Below are 24,285 nucleotides of genomic sequence, written 5' to 3' on the forward strand. Positions count from 1 at the left end.
GGACTCAAATCAATAAAATCAGAAATTAAAAAGGAGAAGTTACAACAGACACCGCAGAAATACAAAGCATCCTAACAGACTACTACAAGCAACTTTATGCCAATAAAATGGACAACCTGGAAGAAATGGACAAATTCTTAGAAAGGTATAACCTTCCAAGACTGAACCAGGAAGAAGCAGAAAATATGAACAGACCAATCACAAGTAATGAAATTGAAACTGTGATTAAAAATCTTCCAACAAACAAAAGTCCAGGACCAGATGGCTTCACAGGTGAATTCTATCAAACATTTAGAGAAGAGCTAACACCTATCCTTCTCAAACTCTTCCAAAAAATTGCAGAGGAAGGAACACTCCCAAACTCATTCCATGAGGCCACCATCACCCTGATACCAAAACCAGACAAAGACACTACAAAAAAAGAAAATTACAGACCAATATCACTGATGAATATAGATGCAAAAATCCGCAACAAAATACTAGCAAACAGAATCCAACAACACATTAAAAGGATCATACACCACGATCAAGTGGGATTTATCCCAGGGATGCAAGGATTCTTCAATATACGCAAATCAATCAATGTGATACACCATATTAACAAACTGAAGAATTAAAACCATATGATCATCTCAATAGATGCAGAAAAAGCTTTTGACAAAATTCAACACCCATTTATGATAAAAACTCTCCAGAAAGTAGGCATAGAGGGAACCTACCTCAACATAATAAAGGCCATATATGACAAACCCACAGCAAACATCATTCTCAATGGTGAAAAACTGAAAGCATTTCCTCTAAGATCAGGAACAAAACAAGGATAAGGATGTCCACTCTCACCACTATTATTCAACATAGTTCTGGAAGTCCTAGCCACAGCACTCAGAGAAGAAAAAGAAATAAAAGGAATTCAAATTGGAAAAGAAGAAGTAAAACTGTCACTGTTTGCGGATGACATGATACTATACATAGAGAATCCTAAAACTGCCAACAGAAAACTGCTAGAGCTAATCAATGAATATGGTAAAGTTGCAGGATACAAAATTAATGCACAGAAATCTCTTGCATTCCTATACACTAATGATGAAAAATCTGAAAGAGAAATTAAGGAAACACTCCCATTTACCATTGCAACAAAAAGAATAAAATACCTAGGAATAAACCTACCTAGGGAGACAAAAGACCTGTATGCAGAAAACTATAAGACACTGATGAAAGAAATTAAAGATGATACCAACAGATGGAGAGATATACCATGTTCTTGGATTGGAAGAATCAACATTGTGAAAATGAGTATACTACCCAAAGCAATCTACAGATTCAATGCAATCCCTATCAAATTACCAATGGCATTTTTTACGGAGCTAGAACAAATCATCTTAAAATTTGTATGGAGACACAAAAGACCCCGAATAGCCAAAGCAGTCTTGAGGGAAAAAAATGGAGCTGGAGGAATCAGACTCCCTGACTTCAGACTATACTACAAAGCCACAGTAATCAAGACAATATGGTACTGGCACAAAAACAGAAACATAGATCAATGGAACAAGATAGAAAGCCCAGAGATTAACCCACGCACCTATGGTCAACTAATCTATGACAAAGGAGGCAAAGATATACAATGGAGAAAAGACAGTCTCTTCAATAAGTGGTGCTGGGAAAACTGGACAGCTACATGTAAAAGAATGAAATTAGAATACTCCCTAACACCATACACAAAAATAAACTCAAAATGGATTAGAGACCTAAATATAAGACTGGACACTATAAAACTCTTAGAGGAAAACATAGGAAGAACACTCTTTGACATAAATCACAGCAAGATCTTTTTTGATCCATCTCCTAGAGTAATGGAAATAAAAACAAAAATAAACAAGTGGGACCTAATGAAACTTCAAAGCTTTTGCACAGCAAAGGAAACCATAAACAAGACGAAAAGACAACCCTCAGAATGGGAGAAAATATTTGCAAATGAATCAATGGACAAAGGATTAATCTCCAAAATATATAAACAGCTCATTCAGCTCAATATTAAAGAAACAAACACCCCAATCCAAAAATGGGCAGAAGACCTAAATAGACATTTCTCCAAAGAAGACATACAGACGGCCACGAAGCACATGAAAAAATGCTCAACATCACTAATTATTAGAGAAATGCAAATCAAAACTACAATGAGGTATCACCTCACTCCTGTTAGAATGGGCATCATCAGAAAATCTACAAACAACAAATCCTGGAGAGGGTGTGGAGAAAAGGGAACCCTCTTGCACTGTTTGTGGGAATGTAAATTGATACAGCCACTATGGAGAACAATATGGAGGTTACTTAAAAAACTAAAAATAGAATTACCATATGACCCAGCAATCCCACTACTGGGCATATACCCAGAGAAAACCGTAATTCAAAAAGACACATGCACCCGAATGTTCATTGCAGCACTATTTACAATAGCCAGGTCATGGAAGCAACCTAAATGCCCATCAACAGACGAATGGATAAAGAAGTTGTGGTACATATATACAATGGAATATTACTCAGCCATAAAGAGGAACGAAATTGAGTCATTTGTTGAGATGTGGATGGATCTAGAGACTGTCATACAGAGTGAAGTAAGTCAGAAAGAGAAAAACAAATATCGTATATTAATGCATGTATGTGGAACCTAGAAAAATGGTACAGATGAGCCAGTTTGCAGGGCAGAAGTTGAGACACAGATGTAGAGAATGGACACCAAGGGGGGAAAACTGCGGTGGGGTGGGGATGGTGGTGTGCTGAATTGGGCGATTGGGATTGACATGTATACACTGATGTGTATAAAATTGATGCCTAATAAGAACCTGCAGTATAAAAAAAGAAACAAAACAACTAATACTAAACTTTCATTGGGTTATTTGTATGGAAATATGTTAATATAAATGTTTCAGACATTACAAAAAAAAAAAAAAACTGAATTGGTAAGTGTTCCCTCTTTCTCTATTTTCTCCAAAACTGTGTACAGGATTGGAGTTATTTCTTCCTAAATGCTTGACAAGATTCACAGTGAAGCCAACTGAGCCTGGAGTTTTCTTTGTGGGAAAGTTTTTGACAACAAATTTAATTTCTTTGATAGATATAAAACATTCAGATTTTCTATTTCATTTTGTGTCTGTTTTGGTAAGTTGTGTTTTTCAAGGAATTCTTTCCATTTCACCTAAATTGTTAAATTTATTGGCATAAAGTTATTCACAACCTATTCTCTTACTGTCCTTCTGATTTCAGCACGATCTGGAGTGACACTCCCTCTTCCATTCCTGATATTGGTTATTTGTGTTTACTACCTTCCTGGTCAATCTTGTTAGGGGTTCATCAATTTCATTAATTTTTTTCAAAAAAACCGACTTTTTGCTTTATTAATTTCCTCTGTTTTTTTCTATTGCAATAGTTTCTGCTCTTGTCTTTATCATTGCCCGTTTTCTACTTGGCTTGGGTTTGACAGCTTATCTTTTTCCAACTTCTAAGATGGAGCTTAGATCGTGACAGTGGGGCCTCTTCCTTTCCCATGAAGCATCACAGCTCAACTTACGCAGATTTTCAGCAATGAGCAACTTGAGGTAAAGCTCAAGACAGCCCAAGAGAGACATGCTAAGAGATCCTTCTCAACTAATTATTACAAGATTTCCTAGAATTGGTAAAGACAGGAAAAGGAGCTCACTGATATTCTTCAAAGAGACAACAAACTCAGAAATTGACGAGAACTTTGGAAGGAGGACAGATTTATGGCTGCTTATGAAATGAGAGCCACGAAAAGCTTGGCGAGCACTTCGCTTCTTACACAATTTGTCAAGCTCTGCAGATCACATGGTATTATTATGTTGTCAGGAATTACAAAAAATTCCCAGCCTTAGGTCCTAAAGCTATTTCTATAAAATAAAAATAAAATTTGTCACTGTACCTTTTCTAAACTTGGGCTTTACTTTTGAGGGTTCTTCCTGTGACTTGCCTCCATCCTGGATGGGGAGGACCATGTAGCACATCAAATCAAGGACTTTCTCACACGTCATCTAGAGAAGACAAGACCAGAAGGAAGTAACTGAAAGTTTCTGACTGAAACCAAATCTAGCTAACTAAAACCTCTGCAGCACAAGTGGGGCCACCTGTGCACAGAGCTTGGGAGCACGGCCCCAGGATGCCACGTGACCAGTACTGCCTGCTTGACACCGAGTGTAGAAAAATAACTAAGATTAAATCCACTACTAGACTGTTCAGGGAACACTAACTCATTCTTCACTGTTAAAAAACAAAAGAACAAAACTTAAAAATTAATCAAGTATTAACTAAACTACCAAAGTGTTTCACAGCACAGTGGAATCCAAAAGAAGTATGTCCCCATCTTAAGGACATTTACTAACTCACTGAATAGAAAAATTAACAAAATGGGACACATGGTGGCGGACTAAAATGGTATGTTTAGAGCATAATTTAAAACTAAGTAGAAACACACACAGGCAGGAAACTAGCAGGAAAAATTTCAGGCAGGAAGGTGATCTAAGCCTTAAAGGGGGGCAGGATCTGAAATATGGAAAAGAGAAAAACGGGTTTTCAAAGGCGGAAAGACGTGGGGAAGGCTTTCTACTGGTTTTGGCAATTCCCTTGAGGGGAAGGAGGGCATGGTTTAGGAAACAGACACGAAATTGGACCGATGACATGCTGGTGGATGAGAGGCGGCCCCAGGTGCCCCACGGAGCAGGTGGTCTCGAGCCACAGAGAGCAGGGCATCACCTTCTGTCCACCCATCAAATTCCAGTAGAAACAGTCAGAATCGGCTGAGGGTGCATTTCCTGTGTGTCAGGTACAACCCCCTACTACCCCCATTTTACAGATGACGAAGTGGAATCTTAAATCCATGCTTCCCAACCTTTTTCATGTCTTGGCATGTCCAGAAAATAGTATTTGTAAGGCTGCTCAGAGCTGGCAGCAAATGACCCGGGGCTTAGCTGCTCAAGCCACAGCTAACTGCCTGGGGCTGAGGGGTCGGTATCCTGGCACATCCAGAACCACCCACGGCCACAGGGTCGTGAAGCTCCAGCTTTGAGAGATCGGCAGCTGGGTAGTTAAGAGCTTGAACCCTGGAGTTAGATAGGTCACAGCGCTAGTGAGTAGTGGGACCAGGAGTTAACTCAGAGTCATATGCTGCCATTCTTCAATACCCACCTTCAGCCAGGCTTTCCCGTAAATCCTTCCCTGAGGGTGTGGGCCTGGGTGAAACCACCCTTTCCTGAATGACTGCTGTGCACAGGTCTGAGGCAAACCGCTAGCACTGGATTTTTAACTGCCTTACATAAACACCTTCACTTCTCTCTCCAACTCAAATTAGATGTCCTTGAACACGGGGATCCCACCCTGGGGCACCCAGGAAGTCAACACCTCGATGAAATGGAATGATGACAGCAATGTTGTAGAGAGTTGACCATAACTTATAGGGTTGGAAAAATGGTTACAGGCTACAAACTCAGTTAAAAGCCGTGGGTTAGGGTGGTGGCAGTGGAAATAAAAGGCACTATGCCCAAAGCACTGGTGCCCCATCCTGGAAGAGACAAAAGGACCAGCTTGAGTAAGAGTCTCTGTGACTTGAAAGGTGGTGTCTAAGGTCCAGAGAACTAAGGAAATGCACATCTGGACATGCTGAGTGCCAGCCAAAGACAGGCAGTCAGAGACTCAGGAATCGGGTAAGGTAGAAACCAAAGATGAAAGCCTAAGAGCGACCCGCACGGAGGTGGTAACAGGAGCCCTCAGAGAGAATGAGTCTGCGTAGCTTAATCAAATCTACCAGTTTACTGTACGTTCCCTCGTACAATGCAGAACAGCAGTACCGTGCACGGCTGTCTAATTCTACACAACACGTGTATCTGTGTGCATAACTATGTGCTCTCTTAAGTTCTCAAAAGGAATCAACTGAAACTTAGAATTAGGCACCTGACAACATAAGTGATGGTAGAAAAGCATTTCAATTTTAAATGCACATACTTCACATACTTATTAACTTTTTCTTTCTAAAATTCATCACGGCAAATTATAAATCATATTTCAAAGTTCAAGTTAAAAAATTTAATTTAGGGGTTTTAATTCCAAAGTAATCAACTTAACATATAGAGAGACAAGAAGAAATGAGAGTTTGTGTGTTAAGGTGTGACTTGAATCTATCCAGTAACTGCGTACAAAGCTGTGCTGATCACGCTCACCGCATGCAGGTGTTTACTGCGGACCGACGCTGTGCGGCCACCGTGCAAGGAGGGGCTCACAGCACAGAGAAGACAGGTCTGTTCACACAGCTGCTCCTGCAACACCCCTAGGAGATGCCACCACGACGTAAAAAGAGAACCTGAGGTTCAGATAAGCTATTGTGAATCTCCATCTCCCACTTGGTGAAGGCCTCTTCTGTCCAAGTACAAGAGGACTAACTCCACTGTAAAGGGATTCCAGGCAAGAAAGTAAAAATCATCTTCCAACACATGGAATAATGAGCGGGAAATGTGAAAAGTATGGAAGCCTAACTTGAGGGAAGCTATAGAAAGGAGGAAATTAAACAGCATCACTAAGCTTTTTACCAGCGGATTCGATAATAAAATCTAGGCAGAAAGAGCAAGCTTCAAGTAAACATGCACTGAATTAAAAAGCCACTCTGGGGGAAAAAAAGAAAGCCCCAGGGTCGCCGAGTGTGCCTGTGCGTCCCCGTGCCAGGCACCCAGTACTCACTCTGTACTCCCCCAAGGCAAAGTGGCAGGTCGCCAGCTGGATGAGCGCCCTCTGATGCTCCAAGGTCCCCTGTCCCGAGATCTGTGGCTGAGGAAGTGGTCCCTGGAGAGCTGCCAAGTGGTGCAGGCTGGCTATGGCCTTTTTATACTGACCCTTGGAAAGTCACACAGCAAGGAGGAAAACACAGTGCCATTAAAGAATCTCCAGAGCTAATTACGCCACTAGCAAGCAAGCAACCACAAATCAGGCACCTGTGCTTAATCATTTGAGGAGGGAATGGAGACTTAGCTACAGAATCAAACCAACTTAGCTAAAGCTAAGTGGGGGATCTGTAGGGGGACTTCATAAATACAAAGATTTTTCTTTCTAGTCTTAATTCTTGAGACTAAATAAAATGCCACAAGCTCTTTGGTGGAGTACATTTTGGATATACCACTTCTTTATGAATATTTTACTATTAATACCATTTCTCCTTCATGAAGGCTGGAAGCTGCAACCTGCCCATTTCAACAACAGGGGTTGGAAGCGCTCCCTCTTGTTACTGAATCCCCTCTCCCTTCTGGGCATAAGTAGCTCAAGGAGAGCAGAGCAAGGCAGCAGGGCTCCCCCAGAGCAGAGAGGAGGGGTGAGCAGTGTTTGTCTTTCACTGAGAAATAAAACTCTTACTTTTACAGAGGGGTGTGATTGGACCCCCCAAAAGTAACCCAGATGTGGGCCTGCCGTCCGGAGCTGTTCTCAGCTGAAAGTGGACCACAATCCCCTCACCAGTGAAGACAGAACATCTGCCTTCAGAGCAGGAGGAAACGCACACACCTTCACGCTGAAGATGCTCGCAGCAACCGTGGTCCTGTCAAGACACGGGTACTTAAACACACACTACCTGATAGATGATCACATCATTGAGGAAGATTCTCAACCAAAGCCAAGTATCCGTCTTCCACGCCAAACAAATTCTTGTAAATTCTGAGCAAGAATTCAAAAGCTAATTTACCAGAAATAAGTAACACAGAAGCAGAGAATAAAACTGACATACCCACCAACAGAACAATAGTCAGAGAGAAACAAATTACCAAAAAATGGATGTAACTTTAGACTTTGATTTCTAAAACAATGGTCTGGACTTTCAGTTAGATAGTAAAGTTAGGGCAGAATACTTACCAGTAATACACAAGCAATAATCTTATTAGGCACCAACCCTTACTAAGCACACATCATGTGCTAGCAGCTGCTCAGAATGCTTTTCACACATTACTTTATCTTTTAAACTGCTTTGCTTTCACCCAGTTAAAGTAATAAATATATGACACTAAGAGTTTCATTCATTTTTTTAAGTCGATTTATACCTAAAGAAAAACATCCCCTCCAAAAGTCACATACCTATTCACCATTCTAGATGTGACAAGGATGAACTGGAAGATGCAATGTTTACTTAGAAACTATGACATGACACATCAAACAAGGAGTCTGTATAGGCACGTGACAGGAGCAGGCCAGGGACAACTGTCCACTGGCCAGGAGGAAAGTAACGGCCTTGATCCCAAAGTACAGGAAAATATGCTGGTTAGCAGAGTGCTAGTGATTTCTGAGTAGTGTTGAAATACTCAGTAGTGTAAATATTGTACAGAGGAAACTCCCTCTCATTTCTATGCTCAAAGCGGGCTTTCTGCAGTGTTTGGAATTTGGGCTTTCAAGCAACGGAGTCAAGTCAGGCAGCACAGCACCACCTTCTGCAGCCTTAGTCACATGTGGCTGGAGGGGGCACCAAGCAGTGGGCAGAGTGACTAAAAGCACCAGACAAACCCAGCAAGAAAAAAGGCCAGCAATATAAATTTTAACAGAAAGACCAAACCCCCTCCCTCCAAGTCCACCCCAACCCTGATTATAATACATCCCCAGTGCAGGAGCTAAGAGGTAAATGGTTATTTGAATATTTATAACTGATTAGATTTCCTGCTCAAAAAAGAATCCTATGAAATGTGTGAACTACCGTAATCAATTTAATTAGCCGTTAGTGACTTGACATTTCGAGTAGAATAATGAACCTTTTCGGCATGATGATTTCACATAAAAAATGAAATATCACAGCAGGATAAGCATGCCGTACCCTTGTCAAGGAATTCCAGGGAATAGAGCAGCTCCCAGCTCTCTCTGGCCAGCTTAAAGCTTTCCAACACCTCGATCGAGTTAGCAAGTTCTGCCTTATTGACAACAATGTGACGATTCCTTCCTTTTGCTGAACAGTCTTCATCGTCCGAACTCTGTTTAGAGAATGTGAAGAACATGATTAAAGTTATAAAGATAGTCACTACTTAAACATTATTACGTTTATCGCTGTCAATTCTATTATATGAATTTCATATCAAAGGATACTATCATGAGTATAATACAATTTTTTTGAATTTAACAATTTAGCTTTAAAAAGTAACATAAAATTTTCATCCTTTCACGCATTTGATAGTTACTTTTAAAATTAAGGTTTTCTGATGATAGATTCTAAGCTTATGTTGGCTTCAGAGTAAAGCCATAGAGTTAAAACTTCCAATAACTTAAAAAATATATCAATATTATAAAAGCCAAAACTTACATTTTTACATTTAGGGATACAGCTTAATTAAGTAGCACCTGTTTTACAGTTTACTTTTTTCCAATATGTGACATTTAATTTGCTTCCAAGAAACAGTTTGTTCTGTAGTGCAATAAAATTAAAGCCCGAGTCCTCTGAGAAATAATTAAGAGAAACTGTTACTTATCTTTTGTTCACTGCATATAACTTCTCCAATGGCCACCCAATGCAAGGTGTCTGGCCAGGAATTACATTTGTCTGCACTTACCCATTTTACTTTATAATAAACTTTCCTACGTTTCTTGCTCTTCATCTCAAATAAAGCCAAAGAAAAGAGAGGGCCTCAGAGAAAGGCAACTATTGTAAATGCCACTGAGTATGGTCAGACTTTTTGCCAAAACAAGTAAAGTCAAAAAAGCTCCATTTCACTTTATTTTCCTGAAAATTTCTTGAATCTTTAATTCTACCTATGTCATTTTTATTAATTCATTGACCCAAATTAAATTCTCCCTGCAGATTTTTACCCCACTAAGACCATTTAAAAATATGTACAAATAAACACATCTGTGAAACAGAAACAGACTCACAGACATAGAGAAGAGACTTGTGGTTGCCAAGGATGGGAATGGGGGAGGGAAGAACTGGGAGTTTGGGATTAACGGATGAAAACTATTATATATAGAATGGATAAAAAACAAGATTCTACTGTATAGCACAGGGAACTATATTCAATAGCCTGTAATAAACCATAATGGAAAAGAATATGAAAAAGAATACATATGCATAACTGAATCAATTTGCTGTACAAAAGAAATTAATACAACACTGTAAATCAACTGAATCAACTGAATTTTTAAAATTCAATAAAATTTAAAAAAAATATGTAAAAATATTTCAGCTAAAAGCTCCAATCCTCATAAACAAAACCAACAAACCTCCAGCCAGGCTCACCATGAAGAAAAGAGAGGAACTAAATAAAATAAGAAATGAAAGAGGAGAAATAACAACCAATACTGGAGAAACAAAACAAATCATAAGAGAATACTATGAACAGTTACATGCCAATGAAATGGACAACCTAGAAGAAATGGACAAGTTTCTAGAAACATACAGCCTGTCAAAACTTAATCAAGAAAAAAACAGATAATCTGAACAGACCAATCACTAAAACAGAATCTGTAATTAAAAAAACTCCCTGTAAACAAAAGTCCAGGATGAGATGGCTTCACTGGGGAATTCTACCAAACACACAAAGAATAACTCATATCAATCCGTCTCAAACTCCTCCAAAAGACTGAAGAGGAGGGAACACTCCCAAAGTCATTCTATGAAGCCACCATCACCCTGATACCAAACCAGACAAAGACACTACAAAAAAAGAAAATTACAGGTCAATATCTTTGATAAATATAGACGCAAAAATCCTCAACAAAATATTAGCAAACTGAATCCAACAATACATAAAAATGATCATACACCCATGATCAAGTTAGATTCATTCCAGGGTCACAAGGATGGTTCAACACAACACTAATCAATCAATGTGATACACCATATTAACAAAAGAAAAGACAAAAACCACATGATTATCTCGACAGATGCAGAAAAAGCATTTGATAAAACTCAACATCTGGACTTCCCTGGTGGCACAGTGGTTAAGAATCCGCCTGCCAATGCACGGGACACAGATTCGATCCCTGGTCCAGGAAGATCCCACATGCTGCGGAGCAACTAAGCCTGTGTGCCACAACTACTGAAGCCCGTGCACCCTAGAGCCTGCGTGCCACAAACACTGAGCCCACACCCTGCAACTACCGAAGCCCGTGCACTCTAGGGTCCACGTGCCGCAACTACTGAGCCTGCGTGCTGCAACTACTGAAGCCCGCACGCCTAGAGCCCATGCTCTGCAACAAGAGAAGCCACCGCAATGAAAAGCCTGTGCACCGCAACGAAGAATAGCCCCTGCTCACTGCAATTAGAGAAAGTCCTTGCACAGCAACGAAGACCTGATGCAGCCAAAAAATAAATAAGAAAAAACAAAACAAAACAAAACAAAACTCAACATCCATTCATGATGAAAGTTCCCACCAAAGTGGGAATGAACCTATCTCAACATAATAAAACCACTTACGACAAACCCACAGCCAACATAATACTCAATGATGAAAAGCTGAAAGCCTTCCCACTAAAATCTGGAACAAGACAAGGATGCCCACTCTTACCACTTCTATTCAACACAGTATTGGAAGTCTTAACCCAGCAATTAGACAAGAAAAAGAAATAAAAGGTATCCAAATTGGAAGGGAAGAGGTAAAACTGTCATTGTATGCAGAAGAAATGATACTCTATATAGAAAATCCCAAAGACTCCACACAAAAACTATTAGAATAAATGAATTCAGCAAGGCAGTAGGATACAAGATAAATATACAAAATTCTGTTACATTTCTTCACACTACCAATGAAATATCAGAAAGTAAAAAAAAAAATCCCATTTAAAATCACGTCAAAAAATAAATAAACTGGGCTTCCCTGGTGGCGCAGTGGTTGAGAATCTGCCTGCCAATGCAGGGGACACGGGTTCGAGCCCTGGTCTGGGAAGATCTCACATGCCGCGGAGCAACTAGGCCCGTGAGCCACAACTACTGAGCCTGCGCGTCTGGAGCTTGTGCTCCGCAACAAGAGAGGCCACGATACTGAGAGGCCCGCGCACCGCGATGAAGAGTAGCCCCCGCTTGCCGCAACTGGAGAAAGCCCTCGCACAGAAACGAAGACCCAACACAGCCAAAAATAAAAATAAATAAAATAAAGAATTATATAAAAAAAAAAGAGTAAAATATTTTAAATAAATAAATAAATAAACAAACAAACAAACCTAGGAATAAACCTAACCAAGGAGGTGAAAGACCTATATGCTGAGAACTCTAAAACACTGATAAAGGAAACTGAAGATGATTCAAAGAAATGGAAAGGTATCCCATGCTCTTGAAATGGAAGAATTAATATTGTTAAAATGGCCATACTACCCAAAGCAATCTACAGATTTAATGTGATCCTTTATCAAATTACCCATGACATTTTTCCCAGGGCTAAAACAAATAATCCTAAAATTTATATGGAACTACAAAAGACCTAGAATTGCCAAAGCAATTCTCAGGAAAAAGAACAAAGCTGGAGGCATAAGCCTCTCAGACTTCGGACAATACTACAAAGCTATAGTAATCAAAATAGCATGGTATTAGCGCAAAAACAGACATATAGATCAATGGAACAGAAGAGAGACCAGAAATAAACCCACACACCTCTGGTCAATTAATTTTCAACAGAGGAGGCAAGAATATACAATGGAGAAAAGACAGTCTCCTCAGCAAGTGGTGCTGGGAAAGCTGGACAGCCACATGCAAATCAATGAAATTAGAACACTCCCTCAAACCATACACAAAAATAAACTCAAAATGGCCTAAAGACTTATATATAAAGCATGACACCATAAAACAGCTATGAGAACATAGGCAAAACATTCTCAGACATTAATCATAGTAATATTTTCTTAGATCAGTCTCCCAAGGCAAAAGAAATGAAAACAACTGGCACCAAATCAAACTTACAAGCTTTTGCTCAGCAAAGAAACTCATAGGAATGCAAGAGATTTCTGTGCATTAATTTTGTATCCTGCTACTTTACCAAGTTCATTGATTAGCTCTAGTAGTTTTCTGGTAGCATCTTTTCTTTTTGTTCTGCTTTGTTTTTTGTTTTGTTTATGGCGGCATTGGGTCTTTGTTGCTGCACGCGGGCTTTCTCTAGTTGAGGCGAGCAGGGGCTACTCTTCATTGTGGTGTGTGGGCTTCTCACTGTGGTGGTTTCTCTTGTTGTGGAGCACAGGCTCTAGGTGGGCAGGCTTCAGTAGTTGTGGCTGGCAGGCTCTAGAGCGCAGGCTCAGTAGTTGCGGCGCATGGGCTTAGTTGCTCTGCAGCATGTGTGTTCTTCCCAGACCAGGGCTCGAACCCATGTGCCCTGCATTGGCAGGCTGATTCTTAACCACTGCGCCACCAGGGAAGCCCTCTGGTAGCATCTTTATGATTCTCTATGTATAGTGTCATGTCATCTGCAAACAGTGACAGCTTTACTTCTTCTTTTCTGGTTTGGATTCCTTTTATTTCTTTTTCTTCTCTGATTGCTATGGCTAAAACTTCCAAAACTATGTTGAATAATAGTGGTGAGAGTGGGCAACCTTGTCTTGTGCCTGATCTTAGAGGAAATGGTTTCAGTTTTTCACCACTGAGAACGATGTTGGCTGTGGGTTTGTTATATATGGCCTTTATTATGTTGAGGTAGGTTCCCTCTATGCCTACTTTCTGGAGGGTTTTTATCATAAATGGGTGTTGAATTTTGTCAAAAGCTTTTTCTGCATCAATTAAGATTATCATATGGTTTTTATTCTTCAAATTCTTAATATGGTGTATCACATTGTTTGATTTGCATAGCAGGATACAAAATTAATGCACAGAAATCCCTTGTATTCCTATACATCAATGATGAAAAATCTGAAAGAGAAATTAAGGAAACACTCCCATTTACCACTGCAACAAAAAGAATAAAATACCTAGGAATAAACCTACCTAAGGAAACAAAAGACCTGTATGCAGAAAACTATAAGACACTGATGAAAGAAATTAAAGACAATACAAACAGATGGACAGATATACCATGTTCTTGGATTGGAAGAAACAATGTTGTGAAAATGACTATACTCCCAAAGTGATCTACAGATTCAATGCAATTCCTATCAAACTACCAATGGCATTTTTCCACAGAAGTAGAACAAAAAATTTCACAATTTGTATGGAAACACAAAAGACCCCAAATAACCAAAGCAATCTTGAGAAAGAAAAATGGAGCTGGAGTAATCAGACTCCCTGACTTCAGACTATACTACAAAGCTACAGTAATCAAGACAGTATGGTACTGGCACAGAAACAGAAATATAGATCAATGGAACAGGATAGAAAGCCCAGAGATAAACCCATGCACATATGGTCACCTTATCTTTGATAAAGGTGGCAAGAATATACAATGGAGAAAAGACAGCCTCTTCAATAAGTGATGCTGGGAAAACTGGACAGCTACATGTAAAAGAATGAAATTAGAACACTCCCTAACACCATATACAGAAAAAAACTCAAAATGGATTAAAGACCTAAATGTAAGGCGAGACACTATATATCTCTTAGAGGAAAACATAGGCAGAACACTCTATGACATAAATCACAGCAAGATCCTTTTTGACCCACCTCCTAGAGAAATGGAAATAAAAACAAAAATAAACAAATGGGACCTAATGAAACTTAAAAGCTTTTGCACAGCAAAGGAAACCATAAACAAGAGGAAAAGACAACCCTCTTATGGAAGAAAATATTTGTAAACAAAGCAACTGACAAAGGATTAATCCCCAAAATATACAAGCAGCTCATGCAGCTCAATATCAAAAAAACAAACAACCTAATCCAAAAATGGGCAAAAGACCTAAAGAGACATTTCTCCAACAAAGATATACAGATTGCCAACAAACACATGAAAGGATGCTCAACATCATTTACCATTAGAGAAATGCAAATCAAAACTACAGTGAGGTATCACCTCACACCAGTCAGAATTGCCATCATCAAAAAATCTACAAACAATAAATGCTGGAGGAGGTGTGGAGAAAAGGGAACCCTCTTGCACTGTTGGTGGGAATGTAAATTGATACAGCCACTATGGAGAACGGTATGGAGGTTCCTTAAAATACTAAAAATAGAACTACCATATGACCCAGCAATCCCACTATTGGGCATATACCCTGAGAAAACCGTAATTCAAAAAGAGTCATGTACCACAATGTTCACTGCAGCTCTACTTACAATAGCCAGGACATGGAAGCAATCTAAATGTCCATCGACAGATGAATGGATAAAGAAGATGTGGCATATATATACATTGGAATATTACTCAGCCATAAAAAGAAATGAAACTGAGTAATTTGTAGTGAGGTGGATGGACCTAGAGTCTGTCATACAGAGTGAAGTAAGTCAGAATGAAAAACAAATACCGTATGGTAACACATACATATGGAATCTAAAAAAAAAAAAATGGTTCTGAAGAACCTAGGGGCAGGACAGGATTAAAGACGCAGACGTAGAGAATGGACTTGAGGACATGGGGAGGGGGAAGGGTAAGCTGGGACGAAGTGAGAGAGTGGCATGGACATATATACACTACCAAATGTAAAACAGATAGCTAGTGGGAAGCAGCCGCGTAGCACAGGGAGATCAGCTCGTGCTTTGTGACCACCTAGAGGGGTGGGGTACGGAGGATGGGAGGGAGACGCAAGAGGGAGGAGATATGGGGATATATGTACATGTACAGCTGATTCACTTTGTTATACAGCAGCCACTAACACACCATTGTAAAGCAATTATACTCCAGTAAAGACGTTTAAAAAAAAAAGAAAAAAAAAAAGAAAATCATAAGCAAAACAAACAGACAGCCAACGGACTGGGTGAAAATATTTGCAAACAATGTGACCAACAAGGGATTAATTTCCAAAATATACAGACAGCTCATGCAGCTCAATATCAAAGAAACAAACAACCCAATCAAAAAATGGGCAGAAGACCTACACAGACATTTTTCCAAAGAAGACATACAGATGGCAACAGGCACGTGAAAAGATGCTCAGCAACACTAATTATCAGAGAAATGCAAATCAAAACTACAATGAGGTATCACCTCACACTGGTCAAGATGGCCATCATTAAAAAGTCTACAAATAATAAACGCTGGAGAGGGTGTGGAGCAAAGGGAACCCTCCTGCACTGCTGGTGGGAATGTAAATTGGTGCAGCCACTATGGAGAACAGTATGGAGGTTCCTTAAAGAACTAAAAGTAGAGCTACCATATGATCCATCAATCCCACTCCTGGGTATATATGTGGAAAAGACGAAAAGTCTAATTGGAAAAGATACGTGCACCCCAATCTTCATAGCAGCACTATTTACAATAGCCAAGACGTGGAAGACACCTAAGCGTCCATCAACAGATGAATGGATAAAGAAGATGTGGTATATATGTACAATGGAACACTACTCAGCCACAAAAAAGAATGAAATAATGCCATTTGCAGCAACAATGGATGGACCTATTATACTAAGTGAAGTAAGTCAGAGAAAGACAAATATTATATGATATCACTTGTATGTAGAATCTAAAAAAGACACAAACTTATTTACAAAACAGAAACAAACTCACAGATATAGAAAACAAACTTATGGTGACCAAGGGGAAAGGGGGGATGGGGGGGGAGGTAAATTAGGAGTATGGGATTAATAGATAAAAACTACTATATATAAAATAGATAACCAACAAGGACCTACTGCACAGCACAGGGAACTATATTGAATATCTTGTAATAACATAGAATGGAAAAGAATCTGAAGTTGTACACCTGAAACTAACACAACATTGTAAAACAACTATAGTTAAAACAAACAAAAAAAACTCCAATCCTCAAGCTAAATTCAGAAAAAATTGGCATCTCCCTCCCACTACCCACTTTCTCCCCATTCCTTGACAGCTGGGGACCCTCCCCGTCCCACCCTAGTTAGCTTCATATTCTTATCCCCCTAGTAATGACACACACCCCAATTCCTTTCAAAACCAAAACCCATCTGTCAGGCACCCTAGCTCATCGGGGCCACATGTGGGCCACACGTGGGCCATCTAGTGAGATACAGTAATAGGAATGGTGTGTTCATCGCCGTGGCAACTCATGGAACACATTCCTGCCTCACAATGAGATCAGGAGTTTCCGGAAGGGCCTCAGATGTGGTGGGGATAGCGTGGAGTTCCAAACAGTCTGTAAAATTTAGAGAAATTGATTTCGAAACACAGCAACGCACTCCGAGGCTCTGCGGGGATATGCTCTGAAGCAGGGGTCCTGACCTCAGGGAAGGCACACGAGTGTATGTGGGGGGGGCACCCTGCCCACGGGGAGACTGCCCCCGGCTCCCGCTGCCTGGCCGGTCACGTGAGCAGGCACTTAGGCTGCGGGGAGAATGTCCACCCCACTGCAGGGCTGGGCCTCCACAAGGGGCCAGCATTATCAGAGACACCAATTATTAAAGGGACGTCACACATCTGGATAGTGAGAGAAAGCCTCCAAGTTTTAGGTGCTAGGTTAGTAAAAACAAAACAAAACAAAACAAAACAAAACACTATGAGTAAAACAAGACAGGTCTGTGAGCTGAGCTCATGGGCCACCAGGTATGTCCCCTGCCACAATGGGACAAACAGACCTGGCTGGACCTGCACTGGGTGGGGAAGGCAGTGGGACGGAGACCCCAGACTGCCTGGAGGGCCAGAGCATGAGAGCAGAGCCTGCTAGACGGCACACGACGAGTGAAGGATGGAAGGAGGAACGGATGGGCCAGACGCTAAACAGCTGTACCACCGCCCGGACCCACACCCAGGAGGGCATGTGTGAATCCCCTCGCGCACCAGAGCTCACCGAAGGCCTGCTGGGGCACAGGCACCGTTCGAATGGATGCCCAGACACTGTCACTGGCCCCATGGAGCTTGTACTCTGGTGAAGGGACACGGACAGCAAACCAACCAACCAAGAAAGAATTAAAAATAAACAGCAATAAGGGCTATGCAGAATTTGGATACAGTAATAAAAAGAGAAAACTGATGGCCATTTGGAGGCAGCCTCCGGGAGAGCGCTCGGCTCTGGGCTGAGCACTGACCGACGGGACCCAGCCAGGCACAGAAAGGCACTCCGCCCCACAGCGTGGCTATGGGCTGCGCCGGGGCCTGGGCAGGAGCAGCGGCAGCCAGCGTGTCTGCAGCACCGAGGGCGGCTCAGTGCATGCTCCGAAGCCAGAGGAAAGAGTCTGGATTTTACTCTTAGAGTGACGGGAAGCCGTCGGAGGCAGAAGCCATGTCTGACTCACACTGTGAAAAGGTCACTAAGGCTGCCGGGTAGAGGAGAGATTGTGGGGAGCAAGAGAGCGAGCAGGGAGCGAGGAGGAGGACGCGGGTGACCCAGAGCAGAGGCCGCGGTGCCTGGACAGGCAGGAGGCGGGAGGGATGGAGACACACGCAGGGTGCATACGCTACGTACGCTGAGTGACAGGCCGCTGCTTTTCATTAAGACCAGGAACACACAACCTACCACCTACATGGGTGGGAGAGGTGTCTGTGGTCTTACTGTGAAACCACACACCCGCAGAAAGCAGAAGGGAGAGCTAACGAGAGTTACCCCGCCTGGGGATGTCAGGAAAGAACGGAAGAGCAGACAGAGGGCGTCTGGGAAAGCCGGGTTAGCATGGAGACCTCAGCCTGGGGTTCAGGGTTGGGCTTCAAAGCAAAATTGTGCATGTTGAGCATTTTTCTGTGGAAGGAAACAAACTAGATTTTCAGAAGGGTTAACACCCTTACACGCACATTCAGAATGGGCACGTCTTCCCACTCCAAACCACTTTATACTCCAGAACCTCGGAGACATCAGATTAAACTGATTTTCAGACCTGCCTCTCATCAAGCCAGGGTTTCGTTAAATGTTACCCAAGGGCTGAAGAAGTGCAGGTAAGAGACTGAAAGGCGGAGAGAAGAGGGGACAGAAGGTGGGTGAGACTCCTGGCTGCCCTCACGCTTCCACCAGAGGAGGGGCTGGCACGCTATGCCCTGCAGGACAAACCCTGCTGTCTCCCACTGTCTGTGGCTATTTCTGCACTTCAGCAGCAGAGCTGAGTAGCTGCCATGGAGACGCATGGCCTGCAAAGCCTGAAACATTCACCACCCGGCATTTTACAGGACAAGGTTTGCTGAGCCCTGACCGAGAGCATCCCCACTGTCACGTTACATGACGGGCCTCCGCGAAAGTGTTCCTTGAAAGAAAGGATTCCTCTGCTTAAAAAGAGTTCGAAAATCAGCGTTGGGCACTGGCTCGCCAGCAGGCCAGACCAGAAGACTGATGGTTCACTCTCTCTGGTTTCCTGCATCTTTGTGCAAGCTGCCCCCTCTCAACAAAATCTACTTCCCAATTCCGAACAACAAAACCCTACAAGGCTGGCATCAAATGCCAAGCTCCTTCATGGGACGGTTCCAACATCTCCCCTCGGGTTATAACCTCCTACCCCGATGGCCTAAGAACTCCCCGTTCTGTGGCCAGTGCCCCTTGGCACCCCGCTCTACATGTCCAAGGTAGTTTATCTGGTTTTGCCTTTTAAATTTAATCGATGGCACTAAGTCAAACAGGTATGAACGACTTACACCAGGGTTCCTCCGCCTCAGCACTAGCGGCCTTTGGGGCTGGATAACGCTTTGCTGTGGGGCTCTCCTTGTGCACAGGGGCATGTTTAACAGCATCCCTGGCCTCCGTTCACTAGATACTAACAGTAACCCCTCCCCACCGAGCCACGACCATCAAAAATGTCCTCGGACACTGTCAAATAACCCAGGGGGCAAAATCACCTCTAGTTGAGAACCACTGATTTTATATAGTAATTATATTTTATAATTAAAAGACCTAAGCTTTATCAATTTAGCTCCAGAGCCATGTTTTCAAAGATTCATTTCTAGCAAACCATAAACATATAATTCGTTAACAATTACATCTGAAAGAATTACCATGGTTTTTTCTCTTCCCTCAGCTAGTTTCCTCTTTTTATGTATGTGTTTATTGCGATCAATTTCTACATCACCGTATACATTTGATATGTCCTCCAGAAGGACCAGCGGAACTTGGCTAGGGGCATTAGGACCTGTGGATAGAGGGAAAACACCAACACTTAAAAATGCAGCAAGGAAAACAGTACTCAATATCAGGTGGAAATTTACTCAACCATCGTGTGAAAATACATTCAGTATCATCCCAATTAGGTAAACAAATAAGTATACATATACAGAAATGAAAAACTGTACAGATATAAACCAAATTGTTAATAAAGGTTCTTCCTCAGTGGTGGACAAGGGAAAGTTCCCTCTTTGCATCTGTTCTTACGTTATCTATCAATTTTTTACAATGATCACGAAGCATAAAATTACCAAAAAAAGAAAAACTACCAAGTCGCACATACATTACTGTTATAAATTCCAAACAAATCTAAATATATGAAACACTATAGGCAATACACAAAAATGAGAGCTGCATTACACTGGAAGTATTGTGGCTGATTTCACCCTGTTTTCCTGTTTTTCCCATTCTCTAGGATTTATATGCATACATATTGTTTTAAAAATCTTTGTCTATTGAGAAGTCATTGTGAAATCTACTTCAGTACTTAGCTACATCTGCTGCTTTTTTAAAACAGAGGCATTCAATATCTGTATTTAGTTTCACAGCATCACTACATCCTTTGATATAGAAGTTTTTAATGAAAACTTACTTACATAAAAATCAACAACTAATGAAAGCTCTGGCATCACCCTGCAATTATTTGGATCCAAGAACAATGTTAAGGTAAACATTTTCATCTTCCTCACCACCCCCAATGAGGCCAGTATTTTGAGACACTCTAAAATTCTTAAACCAACCTTGGAATAGAGACGGCTGTATGCTGTTGACATACTGAAATGCATTCTTAAAGAAGACCAACATAGTGGAATAAACCACTTGGTTTTTATATTTTGCATGAGCTTCATTATCAAAGTTGTTCATGTATCTGCAGAGATCCTTCATTCTATGCAAAATATCACCATAGCTTCTGAAAGGTGAAGGACAATAAAAATTATTTAATTACTCTGGGCTTGTCAGCAAAAGGTCTACCAGAGAAAAGCCCCAATAGAACCATTACAACTACCAAATGTGGCTCTAGGCATGTAAAATTATTCTTCATTGTCTGCATATGGATGCAAATTCCTCTTCTGAATTAGAGCAGCAACAGGCCAAGAGATCATGACACAAACATGCCAAGTAGCTTCTCTTTCCTCTAAACACCAAGGAGTGCTTCAAGCTCAACATCATCTTAAGAGTTCATACTTCCGTTGGGAATCTTTTAATAAAGTGAAAAACCACACTCTTTTGCATAAATACTGAGTGTTACAGAATTTGCCCAGAGGTGTACCTATACATTATATGCTTTTAGAAAAAAGTATTTTGTTTTATAGAAAGTATGCTATCAAAAGATTTGTTATGCAATCTTAGAAGTGAACAGTTTTGTACCGTCTTCCTTTATCCATCTGCCAGTCACATCTCATTCCAACAACATTCAAAATCTTAAACAACCTCTCCCAGGGGTCCACGATCTGGGATGATTTTTCAGTCAGCCCCTCTATTATGTACTTCTGAGAGCTACGTTTGCTCGGTGACATTAAATCAGACGTTTCTTGGGCACCTGAGATGTGAAAAAAAAGTAGTTGACAATTACCATTACTACTTACTATTTATGCGGTACTTTATAGAGAAAACATGTCTAACTCCCCATGCAAGAGGCAAGAACACAGACCCTCAGCATGTTGGGTGTTTTATTCAAAGACCCACCACTGGCCCTGGTGGAGCAGGAAGGGACCTTTGAGCTGTGGTTAATGCATGAAGTTAACCTTAAAGTTCAGCAGGTTCCCCGTTTCAATCGAGGGGTAAAACTGGTTCCGGAAAAGTCTCATCTCCTAACTGTAGTGTTTTTTTCTAGGAACCATCTTTTAGCAAGACTATCAAACTGGTATGTATCCAGAGGAGAATAATCAGAATGTTGAGGGATTTCTGAGCTTGAAATTTTACAAAATAAAAAATTCAATACAATAAAATAAACTGCAGGTTATTCCCACTTACCTTGATGCTGACTCTCTGTGTGAGTAGACCTAGTGACATAATTGATATAAAATTCAGCTGCTTTGTTCAAGTACTTATACAACAAATTGGCGGGCAACCGAACGTCATGGTTGTTAATTATTAGAGGAAGGACATCACACACTGTTGAAGAGGGAAAATGAGGAAAAACCGATTAAGCTGTTTGTCTACTCTAGGGTTCTGGCAAAAACAAAATTCATTTTAGAGTTCACTTAATGTACTACCTAAAATAGACAGGCAAAAAGAAACCCCTTATGGCACATTTATTTAAAAACTGCAGTGCAGAGGGACACCAGTGGATGGAGTCAGCAAGGAAACACACAGGCAGATTCCACATTATGAGTGATGTTTGGGTGGAAATTCAGGTGTTTATTAGTATGCTTCATACTCAAATACATGGTTACACATATTCTTTCAGAGGTATCAACTATTACATAATAAAAATTTAGGAGTTGTTTTAAAATGCTTTCTGAACTGAAAAAATAAACACGGATTTAAATCCCATAATACGAAGAGTTCCTTTGCTTTCCACAAATGACCTTATTTTTGAAATGACACTTACCCCCAGCATATTCTACTTAGCATAAGGAATGAATACAAGATGTAATTTTTCTTACCAAATAATTTTCTAAAGCAGTTAACAGGAGATTCTTGCTCTTCAATAGTTTCAGCCTCCAATAGTGCCTCCCCAAGGCCAACCTGTTTCAAAATACAATTAATCATTTGTGTTAAGTTTCAGATGTCAGAATTACAAGAATAAACACCATATTTGATTTACCACATAGTTTGTATATTCAAACTTACCCAAGAAACAAATACTATCATTTTAAAGACTAGAAAACAAAAGAATGCATCAGCAACACCACCCAGAAGGGAACCCCACATGCACCTGGACCACAGACCACTCTGTCTTGGTTATTCTCCCCTGAACTAGTACAATTAAAATGTCTAAGAAACTTAATGGAAGCACTGGAGCTAGTTTGATAATAGAGATGTAGAGATCTTTCTAAGAAATGTAGAAACTAACTTTACTCTCTACATCAAGATGCATTATGTAGACAAACTTAACATCTTCAAGAGTTGCCGGGAGTAGTCAGTCATACAGCCTGGACTAGGTCAGACACAACTGTTTGAGAAGGCCACCTTCCCATTACTGATGCCCTAGCCTAGTAGAAAGCTGGCTTCTCCAAATCCACCAACACCTGCATCATCTTCCTTGTAACCACTTGGGGATGCATGGGGTGGGGGGAGAGGGGAACCATGTAAACAATTACATGAGACAAAGTTAAAAGTCAGAGTAATGATCAGGGAGGACACCAGGTTGAACAGCATCCCCCCAAAATTCACGTCCACTCAGAACCTCAGAATGTGACCTCATATATTTTTTATCTTATAAAAAAGATCTTTGTGGGACTTCCCTGGCGGTGCAGTGGTTAAGAATCCGCCTGCCAATTCAGGGGACACGGGTTTAAGCCCTGGGCTGGGAAGATCCCACATGCCGCCGAGCAACTAAGCCCGTGCGCCACAACTACTGAGCCTGCGCTCTAGAGCCTGCGAGCCACAACTACTGAGCCCACGTGCTACAACTACTGAAGCCCACATGCCTAGAGCCTGTGCTCCGCGACAAGAGAAGCCACTGCAGTGAGAAGCCCATGCACCGCAACGAAGAGTAGCCCCGGCTCGCCGCAACTAGAGAAAGCCCGCGCGCAGCCACGAGAAGCCCGCGCACCGCAATGAAGAGAAGCCCCCGCTCACCGCAACTAGAGAAAGCCTACGTGCAGCAACAAAGACCCAATGCAGCCAAAAAAAAAAGAAAAAGGTCTTCGTAGAAGTCATACTGGATCAGGGTGGGTCCTAAATCCAATGACTGGTATCTTTATAAGAAGGTCATGTAAAGACACAGGGACACAGACCACAAAGAAGGCCATGTGACAACAGAGGCCGAAACCGAGTGATGAAGCTGCAAGCCAAAGAATGACAAGGATCGCTGGTGCCCCAGAAGCCAGGATGAGGTGAGCAGGCGTCCTCCCCAGAGCCCTCACGGGGAGCACGGCCCTGCCCATCCGTTGCTTTTGGGCTTCGAGCTTCCAGAATTGTGAGAGAATAAACTTCTGTTGTTTTAAGGCACCCAGCTTCTGGTATTTTGTTATGGCGGTCCTTGA

The 24,285-nt window shown here is 41.4% G+C and overlaps 1 protein-coding gene across 4 annotated transcripts in view; it reads right to left on the reverse strand.

Annotated features, from left to right (window-relative positions):
* The window catches only part of INTS10 (integrator complex subunit 10), a 42,296-nt gene that overhangs the window by 13,220 nt on the left and 4,791 nt on the right, over positions 1–24,285 (reverse strand). For 3 of the 4 annotated variants that reach the window (XM_082444229.1, XM_082444230.1, XM_082444231.1), the window contains 9 exons: positions 22,741–22,822; positions 22,106–22,246; positions 21,500–21,671; positions 20,872–21,041; positions 19,966–20,099; positions 8,840–8,993; positions 7,616–7,698; positions 6,736–6,888; positions 3,935–4,043 (listed from right to left, as the gene is read on the reverse strand). In XM_082444229.1, coding sequence (XP_082300355.1) covers positions 3,935–4,043; positions 6,736–6,888; positions 7,616–7,698; positions 8,840–8,993; positions 19,966–20,099; positions 20,872–21,041; positions 21,500–21,671; positions 22,106–22,246; positions 22,741–22,822 — 1,198 coding nt within the window. The remainder of the gene's footprint in view (positions 1–3,934; positions 4,044–6,735; positions 6,889–7,615; positions 7,699–8,839; positions 8,994–19,965; positions 20,100–20,871; positions 21,042–21,499; positions 21,672–22,105; positions 22,247–22,740; positions 22,823–24,285) is intronic. The other variant, XM_082444232.1, reaches the window with a different exon arrangement.

The sequence above is a fragment of the Balaenoptera physalus genome (assembly GCF_965194825.1).
Source record: "Balaenoptera physalus genome assembly, chromosome: 21".
NCBI classification, from domain to species: Eukaryota; Metazoa; Chordata; class Mammalia; order Artiodactyla; family Balaenopteridae; genus Balaenoptera; species Balaenoptera physalus.